Below are 17,117 nucleotides of genomic sequence, written 5' to 3' on the forward strand. Positions count from 1 at the left end.
TTGCATATTCCTAGATTCTGGATATTTAATGAGGTAGAAAGAGTAGATGTCATTTGAATTTGAACTTCTAACAAGGTACACCAGGAAAATCCAACAAGGAAAATCCATATCAGACAAATTATTATTCGAAGCAGAGTAAATGTATATGTTTTCAAATGTGTCTGGAGAGGATCTTTAAAGACTGTTTCAAGTTGGATTATGGAGTTTTTGGAACTTCACCTATAATGTACACAGCCTGACTAAAAGACGTCGTGCTGCAGCATAAGATGTCTGACAAATTAAGAAAAAGCTGCTATAAAGTGATTTTTTTAATAAAATGCAAACGAGAAACACTTATAATATATGGTATTTTATTTTCAATTAAGAAATTGACAAGCACTCATCAATCAACATATTAAAACATTTGTGCCATCTGTACAAACTCACATGACGGCTCCTTAAAATAAATACTTTTAAGAGGAGATAACACAGACAGAATATGTGAGGCTCAAACCACACGGACAAACAAATTATCCAAATGTCCAAGAGACGAAAGGGTCTGAAAATTCCCAAAGTCAACCCCGACTCTCCAACGAAAAGTGTTTGTATAAAACAGCTAAGCATTTTTAAAAATACAGAATCTTACAAAAAATCTTCTCACTTCTTTAAATCACTGTAAAATATCAGCTGGTATTATGACAAGAAATCAGGATTTTTTTTCCATGTATAATAATAAAAAGACAGAATGTGCTTCTGCATTTTTACATTAGTATTCACATACATCATGAGTGTACTGTAGAATCAAAGTCCTCCACCTCTCGGATGGTGCTGTGATGGAGACAGGTGTGTTGCACTGGGCTGATTTCCTTCACCCGCTCCTCGTCATCACATTGTGTGCCAAGCTGAAGATAGACACCGGTGACCATGGTAACAACAAAGGTGCAGTCAGTCCCGAGACACCCACATATTTGCAGAGACCATTTCATTAACCATCTTTTTCAAACAGCCTCCGTGCACCATCCATGCCCAGGCTAAGTAAAACAATACACTTCACAGCCAAGTGTTCTGATGATTCAAAACATTGTCTTTATAGGTTAGATTACCAACGGCGTTCACATTTTCTGTATATAAAACAAAACAAAACAAAACAAAAAAAAAATTCTTTTTGACAGTTTGCCAACTCTCAAACTGTCCAAAGAAAGAGACAAAATAGCCATCAATGGGAGAGGATTTCAAGAAAACAGGTTACAGTACAAAAATGTGGTCCAGGTGGTAGCACATGAAGCATGCATGTGTTTATGTTTACCTGCCCGCCCCCCACACACCCCCCCACAAAACCCTCATGCGAAGACATACTGTATAAAAAGGCCACATGGCTTTTCCTTCACTATTAAATGCACATGTTCTCCGACAAGTCTGACTGGCCTCTTTGTCTGCTCTGCTCATCTGAAGACCGACGAAAGGTGCTTTTTTCTTTTCCTCCTATTGATGGACTCCACAATAGACACGAAGCCTCATAGGGTCACTATGAAGTGTGTGTTTGGTACAACGGCGCTCTCCTGAAGCTATTCACGACCGGGTTGAACTACCTACAAACACAAATCACAGACAGTTCCTGTGATGGGCGCAGTTAACTAGAAGAGATGGATCTGCAACTTCGCCGTTGTCGGGTGAAAATCTTGTCAACTTAAAAAAAAATAAATAAAAAAAAATACAGCTTGACAGTTGCATTTCATTTTTTTCTTTAAGTTGTATATGCCAAAGTCCAAAAGTTTCATTTTTTTTTAATGTAAAACACGAAAATCACCAAGGTTGATGCTGCAAGTTTCTCACCTGAAAACACTGATGTGATTGTTCGTGTGTACACAAACCTCACAAGTAGTCTCTTACCAAGGGCTCTGTGTTTGTTAAGGGATCAGTGGGAGTATACTGTACGAGCATGTAAACAAAAGGCAGTTGGGCTTGAGCTTGAGTCTGCTGAGCTCCCTCTTCTTTAGATCACCCCAGATAAAACGGGACGTCTCTAACCAGCTTCTAACTTTCGTTCTACTCTAAGTGCAGAGGCTTAGTGAAGCCCTTCACCCCTATTTTATATCATTTTCATAATCTTTTACATCTGTACTGCGGAAATAACAACAAAAATATAACTTAAGATAAACTCTCTAGGCACTGTTTGATTTCCAAGGCTTTTTGTTGTAGACTGTGATAAAGGTCAGCAAACAGATAAAAAAAATTAAAAAAAGAAACACCAGAGAGAGATGGTTCTGCAGACCAAACGCTTTCTCCTCTGTGATATATCAAGGTCCTCCGAGTCAGCTCACACAGCCAAACAGACTCGCTTCAAGCTCTGTGGTGGAGAGGCTGTAAGGGCAGAAAGTATCTAAAGGGTAAGTGTGTAGAAGTTTTCAAGGTTAAGTGTCAGTTCCAGTTCATAACCCATCTTTCTCCTTCATAAAAAGACAAAGATCGGATCTTAAGCCATTATCTTCTGGGGAATCTCTATAGAAGCTTTGACGAAGATGCAGTTGTCTCGGATGTAGTTTCTCTTCTTGATCTCTTCGTGCGAGATGAACTTGGGGTAGCCGAATCCCAGGGTGCTCTCGTCCAGCGAGTTGCGGCTGCTGCAGGGCTTCTGGAAGTTCTTCCAGTTGGGGTCGGGGTTGAACGTCTCGGTGATGTGCTGGGGTTTGGAAAGCGACGGGTCGCTCTGGTCAAGGATGGAGAAAGTCACCTTGTAGGAGAAGGGCCACTCCAGCAGGTTGTCGTATTCACCGGGCAGCACGCGAATGTAGACAGAGAGGTGGGAGCCCTCGCCGCTGCCGTTCCCGTTCAGGAAGGCCGAGACCTGCAGCTTGTAGCCGTAGCGGTGAGTGTAGAAGGGCGGGCTGAAGAACTCGTGGTTGCTTCGGAGTTTGGCCTCCTGGAGTTTGCGGGAGTAGTCGTTGAGTTTCCAGATGAGAACGCCGTCGTGGCTGACGGACAGCTCCTCCATCTCCCTCCGCAGCTCCAGGATCTCCTGCCGCTGGCGGCCCACCAGGTTACACATCATAGTCAGGTGAGACTTAGTGGTGTCTTCCAGATGACGACCGATAGCCAGTTTGGGGCACTGCCAGAGAGACAACAAAGAGATCAATTATGCAGAAGCTGCTGCACAGTGAGAATATTTGTACTACATACAGATTTAACACATACACAGCTGAATATTGCATCTGTAGATCATCTTCTATTTATAATTCTGCCGTACACTGAAGAGGATGAAGATGGACATTTGGATTATTTTATTTAATGGTCATCCCACTTTTCCTTTCTGTCAGGCCATCTAAATACTCCACATCAAGCTTTCCAGATGTCTTGTCATTTCTAACAAAGCGCAGAGCGAGTATGATGCTCATCTGCCGCTCTTCCCCAAGCGTGTCCATATTTTCTCAAATTGACGTCAGTTTCAAAAATAGACAGAAACGTGCTGTCAGAATATAGAAGTGTTGCTCTCATTAAAATAGAGCCTACAGGCACAGCGCTGTATGTTTGAAAATGGAAAAAAATCATTGCTTTGGACCGGGTGAGCATGGATATTAAGGAAATATAAGGAAAGAATTGCATGTTAACAACACAGACAAACAAGCCTGGAGCTTTATTAGTATATCAACACTGGAACTAACAAGAAAAATCCTCCAAAGGCAGAAATAATCTTTTCAGGTTAAGTGATGTGGGTCCGTCTTACCCTGTGCTTGCAGCCGGCGTCTTTGAAAGGGCAGAGAACGAGAGCGCTGCCGCAGTTGTCCTTCACATGGTTAGCCAGGTCTTCTCGGGCGATGTTGGGTGTGCCACACTGGTTTGGGCACTGGACAGGAAAGCGAGGGCAGTGGTACTGGTGGTTCTGTTGAGGAGTCAAGGACAATGTTAATATATACAGTGCTGTCCGACACCATGAGTGATAATAACACACACATGGTCACAACTTAATGGTTGCCCAGGGGGAAAAAAAGTCCTTGAGAGTTTAAAAAAATGCATTAAAAATGAGGGGGCAAAAATAGACTAGAATACACAGAAAACAATTGATCATGCAGCCTGAGGCTACAGAGCAAAATCATACCATGCTGCCAGCAAGATATGCAAAGCCCTGCTAATCAATGCATCAACGAAAATCCAGAAATCAATGTCATGAAACACTCAACAGCTAATGGGTAAACAATGGACTGAATGGTAGCAAAAGGCGATACATGTTTAGTGTTAAATTGCCAATATAAAATGGTAATTTATTATCCGATACCACTAGAAAGTCACAAAAAAACCCCATAAACATCATATTAGGAGGCAAAATGTATAAAAATAAAATTGTTGGCGCAATTTAACACAAACACAAGTTGATCAATGTATCATAAAAAACTGTGTCTAGGACTGATATATTACATCTTGGGGGAGGGGAGAATGACTGCTCAGCCTCGGGCCAGATGTGCGTAGAGGCAGGTGCTTCTAGATAAAAATCCAGACAGCAAAACAGCAGCTCACACTAACAAGCAGCTGCCACAGGACAGTGACACCATGAAAGGCAGCATCCTACAGCTACAGTGGGCTCTGTGCCATCCTGTTCTACTGAGCCTGGAAAACTCTCTATGAGTCACATAAAAGATGGATGACAGGTACAATGACACCGGCTTTTGAGAGAGAATATACCTTGGCACTAAACTGGCTCAATCATGCCAAATGTGATGAAGTTATTTCACTACTAACAGAGAATCTGCACAGTCATTTTGGTGGGAAAAAAAATAGAGATTCAGATTGTAAACGCTGTGTTAAACTGACCTGGATTGTGTCAAAGACAAACTCTTTCCCGCAGTACTTGCAGGGCTGTGTGCGTTTGGGACACTCCGCCATGCTGTGTTGGGACAGCAGACGACGCATCATCCTCGCCCCGCACTTGTTCTCACAGTAAACACTCTCCTGGGGACACACACCCTGGTGGTTCTGCGATAGAAACGAAACACATGATCACAATTTAGAACCCGGTCACACAGTCAACCCATACTAGAAATACTGTAGGTGTTACATTTTACCAAAATGCAGTATATATGCTTCAGTTTTCTTAGCTCGAAAACAGCATTTTAATTAACAAATATATATTTTTCTGAAAGCAATGAGGCTGTAGGTTTAGTTTTGATGAAATATGATTACATGTAGTAAAAAAGAGGATTTTCACAAATACTATATAAAGTAATGGCTTAATAAATAAGTAACCCGTAAAATAATCGTTTCTCACGATGAGATGTTTACTGTTGATATGTAAAGGTGAAACATCACATGCACTGGATACTTTTTGAGTAACAATCAAAAAGTGCACATAAGCTCAAGTGTTGAGAGTATCAAAAGCTAACAATTTGCCACTTAGAGGGTTAATGTAGGAGGTCTGTTCGATACCGTGTTCTGGTTCCTAAACTGGGTATTGACAATTATCACCTACCCAACTTTGTCACTGAATCCTCAGACAGATTCGTAGTATTGTTTACTTTAATCAGTTATTACCAGATTTAAATTATTTATTTTATGTTGTCTGGTCCAACTACGAAAAATGCTAGAATCTTACTGACCTAAATTTACTAAAATTAATGAATTTATTTATTTATTCTAACAAGTAAATTGACTGAAATCCTTATATTTAAAGTGAGAACGTGTACAACACTTAATGACATTTAACTAGGTGTTCAACAAACCAGTCCTGTGCCTTTATTAGATGGGAAATGACAGGAAATGTTTCATGGTTGGTGTCTTAACCCCTAAGCCATGAGGACAACCCTCAGAATCAATCAGAATTAAGTGGTCGATCCAGACAACATAAAAAGAGCAGGCCAGCACAACAAATCATCAGTGTGACAATTTATTATGTTATAGCCTGTCGTCTAGTCATGTCTAGTCATCTAGTCATTCAGCCCGACTATGCTGTACCGTATGTTCTGTAGGAATGACACCTTGAAAAGTTTGTCTTACTTTGCTCAAAGGAAAAAAGATTTTGTAGAAAATGTGTTTACTATGGACAAAAGTTATGCAGTGGTATAGGTACTGAAACTTTAGTATTAGACTGGGGACTGCTATTAAAACATTTTGAAATATACACCGTCCTAAACACGAGTAATTCCAATGTGGAAGCCAAAAGGTGGATTAATGCCCCTGTCGGTGTGTGCACAGGGGAGACCATGTGGGCCAGAGTAAACAGAGGAGGGGCAGCCTGGTAGAAATGACAGAGGTGTTCGTGAGGAGACTCTGTGGTACTTCAGCCTCCTCATGGAGGAAAACACATCCAGTATGAAAGACCCAGTCAAAACTTCTTTCCTTTGGCCAACACACATGTTATTTCAAAACAGACCAACACTCTCTGGAGGCAGTGAGACTCGTGCATTAGTCTTTCCTGCTGCTTTTCACAAAGACGTCTTTCATACAGGCATGGAAATGATGAGGCGTCACTCAGGTTATTTACGTCAAGTTCTTGCTGAGTTGTACCTAAATAAAAACAGGTTTGGTCTTGTTGTTTACCTCGTAGGCTTCGCCGGTGAACTCGCTGCCACAAAACTCGCACTTGACCTTGCGCTTGGGGCAGTCATGCTGCAGGTGGTCGGGCAGGTCGCGGCGCGTCAGCTTGACGGAGCAGCGATTGGGGCAGGGTATAACATTGAAGGCGCAGGTGGAGAAGTGGCCCTGAGGGAGGCACAAGGACAGAGAGGGAATTTATAATCAGAATCAATCACACCCACGGTTGGGCATTCAGCCAGGCTAGAAAACAACAAGAGGTGAGGAAGGGAGGCATCAAGTATAGGGGAGAGACACACAAGCCAAAGTGTTTGATAAGGCAACAGGGATAAAAGAAAGGGAATGGCAGGAGGGGAAGCAGATGATGGGAAAGTCAAAGAGGATATAAAGATGCTCACCTGCAGCTGCTTCATCTGGCCGGTCCAGCGGCAGCCCTCCTCACTGTGGATGCAACGGATGGGCAGCGCCAAGATCTGCTGCTCCAGCTCTGGGTCCGGGTAGATCTGAAGAAAAAAAGCAGGGTGAGGTCAGTATTGCAGATGATCCAGGTACATTTACATTTCATATAGCTGTGTGTCAAGAGTCTACTGAATATGCATGTAACAGTATTTGACCCCTGTGTCACAGTTTTATCTCTGGTTGTCACGTAAACTTCACTGTTGACCCATAAAACTAGCTATACAAGTAGCTTTTTCAATACATTAACACTGAATAAAGTGAAGTTTAAAGGATAAATTTAATTGTTGTCAAAAAACTATTAAAAACACATCAATGAGCAACACTTTTACACTGGGTGACATGTTCCTTCATTAATCCCACATACACCATCCTGCTGCATTAAATACTCACCAGAGAACCAAATGTGTATCAATCCACTGCTGAAAATAGTTCCCAAGAAAATTCAGTGTTTACTAATGTTTGGGTGACATTTGGTAAAAACTACAGTGCCAAGCTTTTTTTTAGGAAATTAGTAAGCCTCACACATTTCTAAATATTTAGTAGTAGATTCAGTAGGAACTAATGGGCTTGGAGCTGAGAGTTACAGACAATAAGGAAGGAAGTAAATAGTTGGTTTTGGTCTTTTTCTGGGATTTGTTCACAATAACAAAAATATAGAATAACACCAGCCTCATGTTTTAAGTTTTCTCTGCATGCTTTCTTTCTCAAGCTTGCCCACTAACCCACATTGTCACTGTTTCTCTCTGTCAGTCATGTTTTTAGAAATGTTTAAATAGTTTTGCTTAAGTGGAGAAAATGAGATAAAAATACATCCTTTCATCCACACACTGGAAACTGTTGAGATTGTGTCAGCAAACTCGCAGAACAGAGAGTGGAGCCAGCCACTTCAGTGATAATGAGTTAGTTTGTGGGTTCATGGGACCTTTGAAAGAGAGACAGACGGACAGAGACAGCAGAGGAAAAGATTTATTTTTCCCCAGTCATTGAGCAATGGGGATGAGTCAGTTTTCTGCCCAAACACCCCAAATCCTCCCCTACAGTTTGCTGTCCTGAGGATTTACAGCTCTGCTTGCGTCTCCATCCCCCCATGCTGTCACAAGAGCAGAGCACTGGTCAAACAAGAAAAGCCACTTCCTCAAAATGTCACAACAGCCCTCTAAACAAATAACAGCTCAGTAACAGCCCGACTGCACACACGTGCCTCTGCACCGAAACATGGGAGCCATCACTGTCAAATTAAAAGTTAATTTGGAAAATCATCCACGATAAAACACTTCCACTTATCTCAGTGTTTACAGCTGCTGCGTTATGATTAACAGATGCCTTTGCTCTGCCAGAACTAATAAGTGTATTAAAATGTAATCTTAACCTGTTTAGATGAATATTTCAAACATGTTTTAATACTTTTCAAGCACAGATATATCTAACATTAAAACAGAAGCTTGCCTTACTGTACTATTTTGCTGCCATAATCACATTCTTTGAGGAGAGGCAAAGAGGGGAAAAATCCTCTAAATCAAACTGAAACACTCTCTTATTGTTCCAGTCTTGGAATCTGCAGGGGGACGGAAATAATGACCTTTTAATAACTTAGTCCCAGGCAGATCAGGCGGGTTAAGCTCTTTGGAGCTCTAACTTGGGGGTTTATTCTGTCTGCTTTAGCCATTGTTGGTCACAATCCCACACTACTACTACTACTACTACTACTACTACTACAGCAGCAGCAGCAGCAGGAGTACAATCCTTTAATGACTGTAACACTCTGGTTGTTCTGTCAGAGTGAGCTTGTTTTTGTGCACATTTTTCCAAGGACAGTGTGCAGCGAGCATTACAATAACCTGACAGTAGACCACCAGCATGGGGTAATTTGCAGGCGACTGGGAGCCTGCGAGGGCCTTGCTAAATAACAATGTCTGGCAGGTGTGCTATAAGCACATCCTTCCCGTGGGGACTCCCTGCCATTACAGGCGCCTTCATCGCTCTCAGCACAGCATACAGACCGGCACTGCTGCCCCGCTGATCCTGCTGCAGCACTGGGTTAATGGCTCTATGGCTAATTCGGGCTAAAACGAACTGAATGGGAGAATTACACAGTGGTCTTCCCTCCAATAGCTCTAATCAGTCGATGCCAAAAGCTCCTCAGACACAGGATGATAGTTTGTCCATTGGTTCTCTTAAAGTCTCTCATGCATAGTTCAGAATTAAGCCCTTATCCTTGTGTTGCACTCTTTCACTTAACAATGGAGATATCATGTGTGAGAGACATCCTCTGAATCTGAATACAGTTAGCCACTATCTTTTTTGACCTCATGCACAATCTGGCTGTAAAACGGTGGATTAATTGTTTCGAGCGTCACACAAAGCCTTCAAAATGACTCGTTCCACCATCAGAATTTGATCCATTCAGTCCGATAACATTCAGAAAGTCTAGAAGAGCCGAATGATTAAATTATTTTATCTACATTCAAGTTAGCAGAGTGCTAACCGGAAGTTAGCCGGCTAAGCATGCATACTGCGCATGCTCTGCCCATAGAGCATGCGCAGTATACATTCATCCAGCCAGCAAGAATGAATGTCAAACCCGAAACTCTGGTATACTGTAAAATAGAGAGAGATTTATCTGGCAGTAATAGGCTTAATCAGCATTGTGTGAACTCGTTTGGCAAGGCTTTGAAGGTAACGGACGATCATTTATATGTAAAGGTTCTGTACTGGAGCTTTAACCACCTCTAAAAGAAAACAAAGAGAAAAAAACTGTTCAACTGACATTTGGATACAGTTTTCTTTCTGTGGACTGAGAGAGATTTAGGGGGAAAAACTCTGCGGTAATAATAAATTATCCCCTGCATATCTGATACACTGAACCGTCTGCTTTCCCTCAACGCAACCTCTGACTTTTGGTTAAGACGAGGATTATTGCTGCCATGTTTCCCAGAGATTTAAATGTTCAGTTTTTGTTTTTTTTTGTTTGTTTTTTAAATTGTAAAAGTCACCATCCTGAAGTTGTTTTTCTCTTAAAGTCTGGCAATTTGCATCTCATATCTCACCTATATTTAGATCTAATGTCATTATCTGAGCTGCCCGTCTCGTCTCTGATTTGCATTTTTTCCTGGTTGGACCGGTGCACACAAGTTTTACATTTTTACAGCACCTGTATGTTAACTATGTTTCTGTCATTTCTGCCAAATCTGTAACATATTTTAAAATCCCCTCTCCATACCCACTTTTATAGAAACCTTTACTTGAATTTCAACCATGTTTTTAACCCGTTTTGGCTTCATTTTTTGTGTTCTCCTCAATTTTTTGTTGTTTTATTCTGTGTCTACTTTTACATTCATCATATATAATCATATATAACAAAGAAAACCATCAAATCTTCATATTTGGGAAGCTGGAAGCAGGAAATATTTGACATAGTTGCTTGTAAAATAACAAACGATTAGTCAAATATCAAAATAATTGCCTTCATTTCATTTGTGTCTGTGAATGACGGCGTGAGACTGTCAGTCCTACCTTGGCATAGTCCAATGGCAGCTGATCCTCTGGACACTTGAAGACACCCTCACTGCAACAAAACAGCAGAAAAGTTTTGTTATTAATATAAATTGCTCAGGATACAAGGAGACCGCAGACAAAAAGTGTTTACAAGCATCTCGACAAGGACAATCAGCCATTTTTAAATCACATTCAGCTGTGTTACTAACACTGACCCTGACTGAGAACGACTTGAGCTAAAAGGCACTTCATTGACAGTCTGCGAGAGCAGTGCGGCATTGCCCTCAGTTTTATTCTGTCTCTTCAAATGCATTCTTAATCTTAAAAGTCCTCTGATTCATCACACTTTACAAATGTTCAAACACACACTCCCATATACACACATTGCACAATAAAGTCAGATCTTTGAGCCACTGGCTTTAATGACATTGGCTCTTTCATCTTCTCCCCCCTTAGAGGATACGTCTGCACAGATTTTTATTACTACAGAGGACAAAACTACAAATTGGAGCCTGATCTGTTTATCTATAGCACATAAAGGCATGACTGAGGATTTCTTTTACTTCTTCTCTCACAGTTTAGAGCGAGTGTTTAATTTTCTCGATAACAATGTGCAAATTTTTAACAGGGTTCTGCTGGAGAGTAAAGAAGCATAAACCTCGCCTTCATGCTGGAGGCTTTTCCTCAGGAAAGAAACGACAATTTTGCTGATTTGCTAGTGTGAGACAAGTTTTTGTTCTTTCCTCACTTTTCTCCTGCAGCACTTAAACCCCCCAAAAATAAGATCTCGCTGGCCTGTTTTAGGGCGAGATGAGTCGGTTGCCACGGCTCATTAGGGCAGCCCTCTCCCAACATCCCCACCCTGATGTCATCATGAAATATTCACTCTTGTAAATAATGGAGGCAGCAGCCACTAGGGGTGAGCTGCTACACAGAATTTAGGCTCACAGCTGCACAGAAAACCAATCCAGACTCACAGAGGCTACAGAAAAGGCAATCGGTGGCTGATCTCTTGAAATGTCAGCGGTGTCGCGATTGTCTGGAGCCCCCCTGCTGTTCTGGATCAGAGACTGTCTTCATTTTCAGGTATAACACACTGACAGAGTTTAACTGCATTTTTTTTTGTAAAGATTTGTTTTTCACATGAAATCTACAGAAGCTACAGAAACATGTTTTGTTCATAAGGCACAAGCCCTAAAGCTTGATCTGACCTCCTGTGAAAGAAACCTCTCATGACCTCCACCATGCCTAAATTATGTTTAAACTAATTAAGGGACAACAGTGTGCAAACAGTAACTGTTTGCCTCTTGGTGCTTTAATTTGGTTGGCTGCAGTGTCACCTGACCGTGGCTCCCAGAGGCAAAGGGACATGTGACAGGATGGGAGTGCATGTGCGCTTCACCCCGTCTACCCAGCTGCTATGAAGCCAGGGAGTGTGCTGAAGGGAGGGGGGATGGGAGCAGAGGTTAGGATGGAGAGGGCGGGAGATGAAGGGGGGTGGAGGAGGGAGGTTAATGCATGACGAGACAGCAGTAATTCTCCTCCATTAGGGTCACTGTGTCAGCAGGGAGCTGGAGACCAATTAACAAGCCACAACGGGCTCTAAAATAGGGTCAATCGATTAGAGGCTAGGAGAGCCCAGTCAGCATCTCGTGTGTAGTGTGAAATCATTTACAGAACTCATCGCCATCACCAAGGAATCATCTCACGCTTTGGAGGGAGAAGTCAAGAGTATAAGGAGCGCTGACTGTCCCACAACCACGCAGTGAGAAGAAATGGGAAGCGACAGGCTCTCAGCTCTGGACATGGGTGATGTAGGTGCAGGCAGGGTACAGCCAGAGGCCCCGTCCAGCTCGGGCCCTGTATCTGACGCACAGAGAGGCAGACAGGCGAAAAGAGCCTAGTCACGGACTGTCAGGATAATTCCTCCCCTGGTCGCAGAGAAGGACCCGCAGCCACACATTCATGTGTTTGGGCCCACTGCTGATAATACCGCTCGACTCACTCGCCCGCTTGTGAATCGAACTCACTGCCGCTTTGTGACAGCACATTAGCAGTGAAAGGTAGGACCGATGTGTAACACAGCCCCAGTTCAACTCCATCCATCCTCTCTGACTTGCAATTTCTCTGACTAGTTGAGGGCAGCATGACAAAAAATCTCAATATCACAAAACAAGCAATTTGAAGACATCACCTCGGGCTCTGACGGGCATTTTTCACTATTTCATTGACATTTCATGGACTAAACAATTAATCGACAACTCGTAAAAATTATAGAAAGATTCATCAATAATGCCGTTAGTTGTTAGTGGAAGCTGTGTTGCAGTTATTGAAGAATAAATATAACTGTCACACAAATCCCACAAGGAAAACTCCTTTGTGTACATCCTTGCAAGTGGGAACTTGCACCTGACAAACACCTGGCCTGTTTAAAAACAAGTTTCACACAAATGTTTTCCTGCCACAGCTCTCTGACCGCAGTTCATGCCCTAGTCAATGAACATCCAGGGTGAGAGACTGATAAACAAGTGTTCCAGAGTCGTGTCGGGATGCCACAGGGGAGTAGCTTAAGACCGAACAGCATGCAGTATAATACAATCACCTCATTAAAATTTCATTGCCTACTTCTGTCCACTCATACCGTGAGAGCAGGCGAGGCTCTGCAGCTGCTCTGTTGCACAGATGAACATGTTTAAATCACCTTAAAATTCACTGAAAAAAAACTCCACTCTGCAGGTGAAATGCACCCACAAGTCCACCCATCATTGCCTTGAACCCTAAATCCCCCTCTCCACTAATTGCCCCCCTCTACCCCCTGGCCTCAAATCTTCTTTTCAGGTGCAGATTAAACAGCCATCCATTCATCCAGCTGATACCACAAGGACAGCCGTCACAACATGCTTCGTCACTCTGCGCGCAGCCCCTGACAGGCAGACGGTGAGAGGTACAAATCCCTCAGGTTTAATCTCACCGGCGCAGAAGAGGGGGAGCGTTTTTCAAGCGACAGCGACCAGCCTGCAGGCCACACAGAGAGGACATGTTGCTGACAGCCCGCCTCCTCACAAACCAGGTCTTCTGACCACAGAGTAACCTTGAAACCTGCTCAATATTGACTAACAGAGAGACTCCTAAACAAACCTCCTTGTGTTTGCCAGTGTAGCGGGCAGGGCTGTTGGGACACACTAAACAAACTAAATCAAAAGCATGAGGGCTTTGGAGAGCGCACGTCTGTGGCACATTAACACTCTAAACAGACCTCTGTCACACAAGGTATTTTCTCATGTACTCAGATAGCATCGGGAACCTTGATTTATCTCCGGCCGGACCTCACTACAAGCTTTTATGTTCATCCTTGCGCTAAACCCTTTTTATCTTTTCAAGTTATAACTAGGCTTAACTTTTATATATACAAACAAAACCTTAAATTCCTCTAGTGCCCTCTGAACAGCCTTTCGCTCTCACAGCTGAAACTAGATTCCCTGCTTCTCCTCGCAGGAAGTTGGGAGAAAACAGGAATTTTGTTTTATCTCAGATAGAGTTCCTATAATCCCCCAAATCCATCTGGTTTTGAGTTTGTGTGTATAGGACTGTGTGTAGTCATGACTTCCTCCTTCCAAGCCAACTTTTTTCAGCTATAATAAAAAGACATTGTACAGTTTAGTTTATGTTATAGAGAGCTGTTTTTTTTTTCTACTGTCACACTGAACTGTAGCTTTTCTGGGAGCATCTCATGTGATCATTTGCCTTCATGAATATGAAAAAGACACCACAAGACAAAAAAAAGAGGCAGATCTTTTTCCCACCATATTGTATAAACTCCTAATATGCATAGTATACTAAATGTAGAAGCCTACGAAGTGCAAACTGGCACTTAGTATGGAAGACATTCATGGACTTTGCTGTTTTGTGTTGATGTCAAAATGATACATGACATGTGCAGACGGACATCAATCAAACTGTGACTTTGAACGGCTACTGCCACTTTCATTTTGGAAACTGCACAAAGAGAAAGCTAAATGTTTTCCCAAGGATTTAATGGTTTATTTTTTATGTTTTCCAAGATGTCTCTTGGGCTGTCTCACCACAATCCACAAATTGCTTTAATTTGTTCCAAATGAAAATAGAGGAGTCGCCTGTGAGTGGCTCCTCTATTTCTTTTGTGTCTTGCATTGCGGTACAATAGTATATTTCCACAGATCCACAGTATGAATGAAGTTATAAGTTATTTAGTTGGACTATAGAAGCTGCAGAAGGTGTTTGGCCTGCAGATGCTCTACCTCTCATCCTCATGACTAGCTGGATTAACGCCCTCATGTGAGCAGTCAGCGCTGACTAAAGAGGCCCATAAATGAGGTCGAGTGACGGGGCTGGAGCCGGGTGCTGTTTCCACCTGCGGAACCTGATACACCGTGAGGACAGAGCTCCCTTCGCCCACGGCTGATTTGGCTTTCAGCCGAGCTCTCTGCAGCCCTTTCATTTGTCTGAAAAGGGAGGAGTAGCTCCTACTTTCACAGTGTGATGACACGCCGGCCCACAGGTGGATCGACTGCTCCTTCACAGGGAAATCCACACAGAATGACGCCGTGACAGCTCCTTGTGTGGGATTTTAATACCTGCAGGATAAGCTGTCCAAACCTGTAGTTTGCTAGAGATTATATTGTGCTTAGGCCATCTGACGTTTGTGTTGACATTCTCGTCTGCCATTTCTAATAAGAAGGTAATGCTAATATCAACAAACAAGCCGAGACATCTTATTACACAATGATTCGACTAGAAGATTTTGGCAAATATCATTATCCAAAGTGTGAGGACTTATAAATATCTTCAGTAATCCACACTTGAAATTGGTTGTTTTCGGTAACATCTATTGATTAAAAAAATCTAAATATAAAATCTCAGTCTTCATCCACCTAATTTGGCTAACTTTAGCAACATACCCTTTAAAAATAAATAAATTACATACCAAATCCTGCTGGAAGAAAGACTAAAAAGGCGTTTTTTTTCCTATTTTATAGGACCAGTATTACGTACCATCCTTCTGTAATTTCATTGAATTTATAGAGGTCGTCCTTGTGCTTAATCGTGTTCCAATCTGCTCTGTCCTTAATTCGTAAAGCACAAATTCTGCCATTAATTACTAACCATATTTCACCAATATTGAATATTAGTCCAGAGTGATTTAGCGTTTCAGTAATTTGCAGCTAGCCATTTTTGGCCAAGGAGCCATTAGAAAGTCTATAAATTTGGCTGTAATACTTCATATGAATGCTCTAAAAAGCACAAAAGACAGGGATAAATCCTTAAATGACATGTTAACTCTAGTCCGGTGTGAATAGGACATTTTCCCCTTAAATCTATTTTTGCAGTCATGTTTTTGATTGATTTCAGGAACCTGTTTCTTGAGTTTAGTAGTAACACGTTGTTCGAGAATATGACACCTGTACTGTAAAATCCAATCTGACTTCCTCTGCTGGTCACTAACAGCCACTGGCAGCTGTTTCATATGAAGTAACAATGGCTGACAGTCTGCAGGTCATGGTCATCAACAAGACAGAAATAAATTACTTCTGACTCAGTGTCAGACAACCCTAAAAAGACAGGCGGAAAATTAAACTGCTTCAAATGGTGATTACACACATTCAAATAAATCAAGCACAGCTAAACTTTTAAGTATAGTTTAAAATCTATATTTTATGCTTTCTTATCCAGAAAAATACTATTTTTGTTGTGTTGCTTTGCCAAAGCAGGAAAAAAATGATGCAAGTGGAGGAAAGGCACTACTACGAGAGAGAGCGTGTATGTGTGTGTGTGGGTGGATGTCTGGCCTGTTTCCCTGGCTTCATCTCCAGCACCCCATGTAACACACTCACTGGGACCAAATGTGGACCAAGATAGAAAAACCATTAAAAGGATGGTTTTACTATGTGCTAGACTGAACTATCTACAAAACGAGAACAAAAGAAAGTAGATCTTTATGCTAGCGGGATTCTATTTCCACTCTTTTGAAACATTCCTACGCAGAGATGATTTCAGGACCACACAAACACTGTAGATCCTGACTGTGAGGACACCTGAGGCCATCCTTTCCTCATGCCGTCATCACTTATGTAATGATATTCATTTCTCCTTGCAGTTCACCTCACTGTGCTGGCATTTGTGAGGACAAGCCATCTGTGAGTGAGTTCACACGGCTATAAAAGTGTTCAAAGGTTAGCAAAATCTCAATTTGCTTTTCTTAAATGTCAGCTTTGCAGTCACACTGGCTGCAGATAAAGAAAAATATTATCGAGCACTGCATGTTGTTCAAGGGCTCTGATTGAGTTTATTTATATTTTAACACAATAAATTGTATTCAGAGCAGCACTTTTCTATTTTCCGCAATAATAAGGCAAATTAAAAACCTAAGAAAACTGTTAATAGAGTTAATAGAGGACCTTGCATCAACATAATTTGTGCAATAATCCTTGAATTTCCCATTATTGATGAGGTCACCAAAACAGACCAAGGATATAGGCTAGGTAGCTTTTCTTACATGAACGGGAACAGAATTATTGCACTTTTATGTTTTTATTTCCTGAAAGCAGATCTTCGTGTCCTGGGTGGAAATATTTGCTGCGTGATTATAAAAGTGTCTCTGAGACGCTTGAGAGGCGAAATCAGACAGT

At 41.9% G+C, this 17,117-nt stretch overlaps 1 protein-coding gene across 1 annotated transcript in view; it reads right to left on the minus strand.

Moving 5' to 3' along the window:
• Window positions 1-333: 333 nt before the first annotated feature.
• traf4a (tnf receptor-associated factor 4a) overlaps window positions 334-17,117 on the minus strand; it is a 35,664-nt gene continuing 18,880 nt past the window's right edge. The window contains exons 2-7 of the mRNA XM_042414083.1: window positions 10,471-10,522; window positions 6,897-7,001; window positions 6,505-6,666; window positions 4,783-4,944; window positions 3,701-3,856; window positions 334-3,085 (exon numbers count right to left, since the gene is read on the minus strand). Of these exons, the coding sequence (XP_042270017.1) occupies window positions 2,453-3,085; window positions 3,701-3,856; window positions 4,783-4,944; window positions 6,505-6,666; window positions 6,897-7,001; window positions 10,471-10,522 (1,270 nt within the window). The 3' untranslated portion in view covers window positions 334-2,452. The remainder of the gene's footprint in view (window positions 3,086-3,700; window positions 3,857-4,782; window positions 4,945-6,504; window positions 6,667-6,896; window positions 7,002-10,470; window positions 10,523-17,117) is intronic.

This window comes from Thunnus maccoyii, chromosome 6 (genome assembly GCF_910596095.1).
Source record: "Thunnus maccoyii chromosome 6, fThuMac1.1, whole genome shotgun sequence".
NCBI classification, from domain to species: Eukaryota; Metazoa; Chordata; class Actinopteri; order Scombriformes; family Scombridae; genus Thunnus; species Thunnus maccoyii.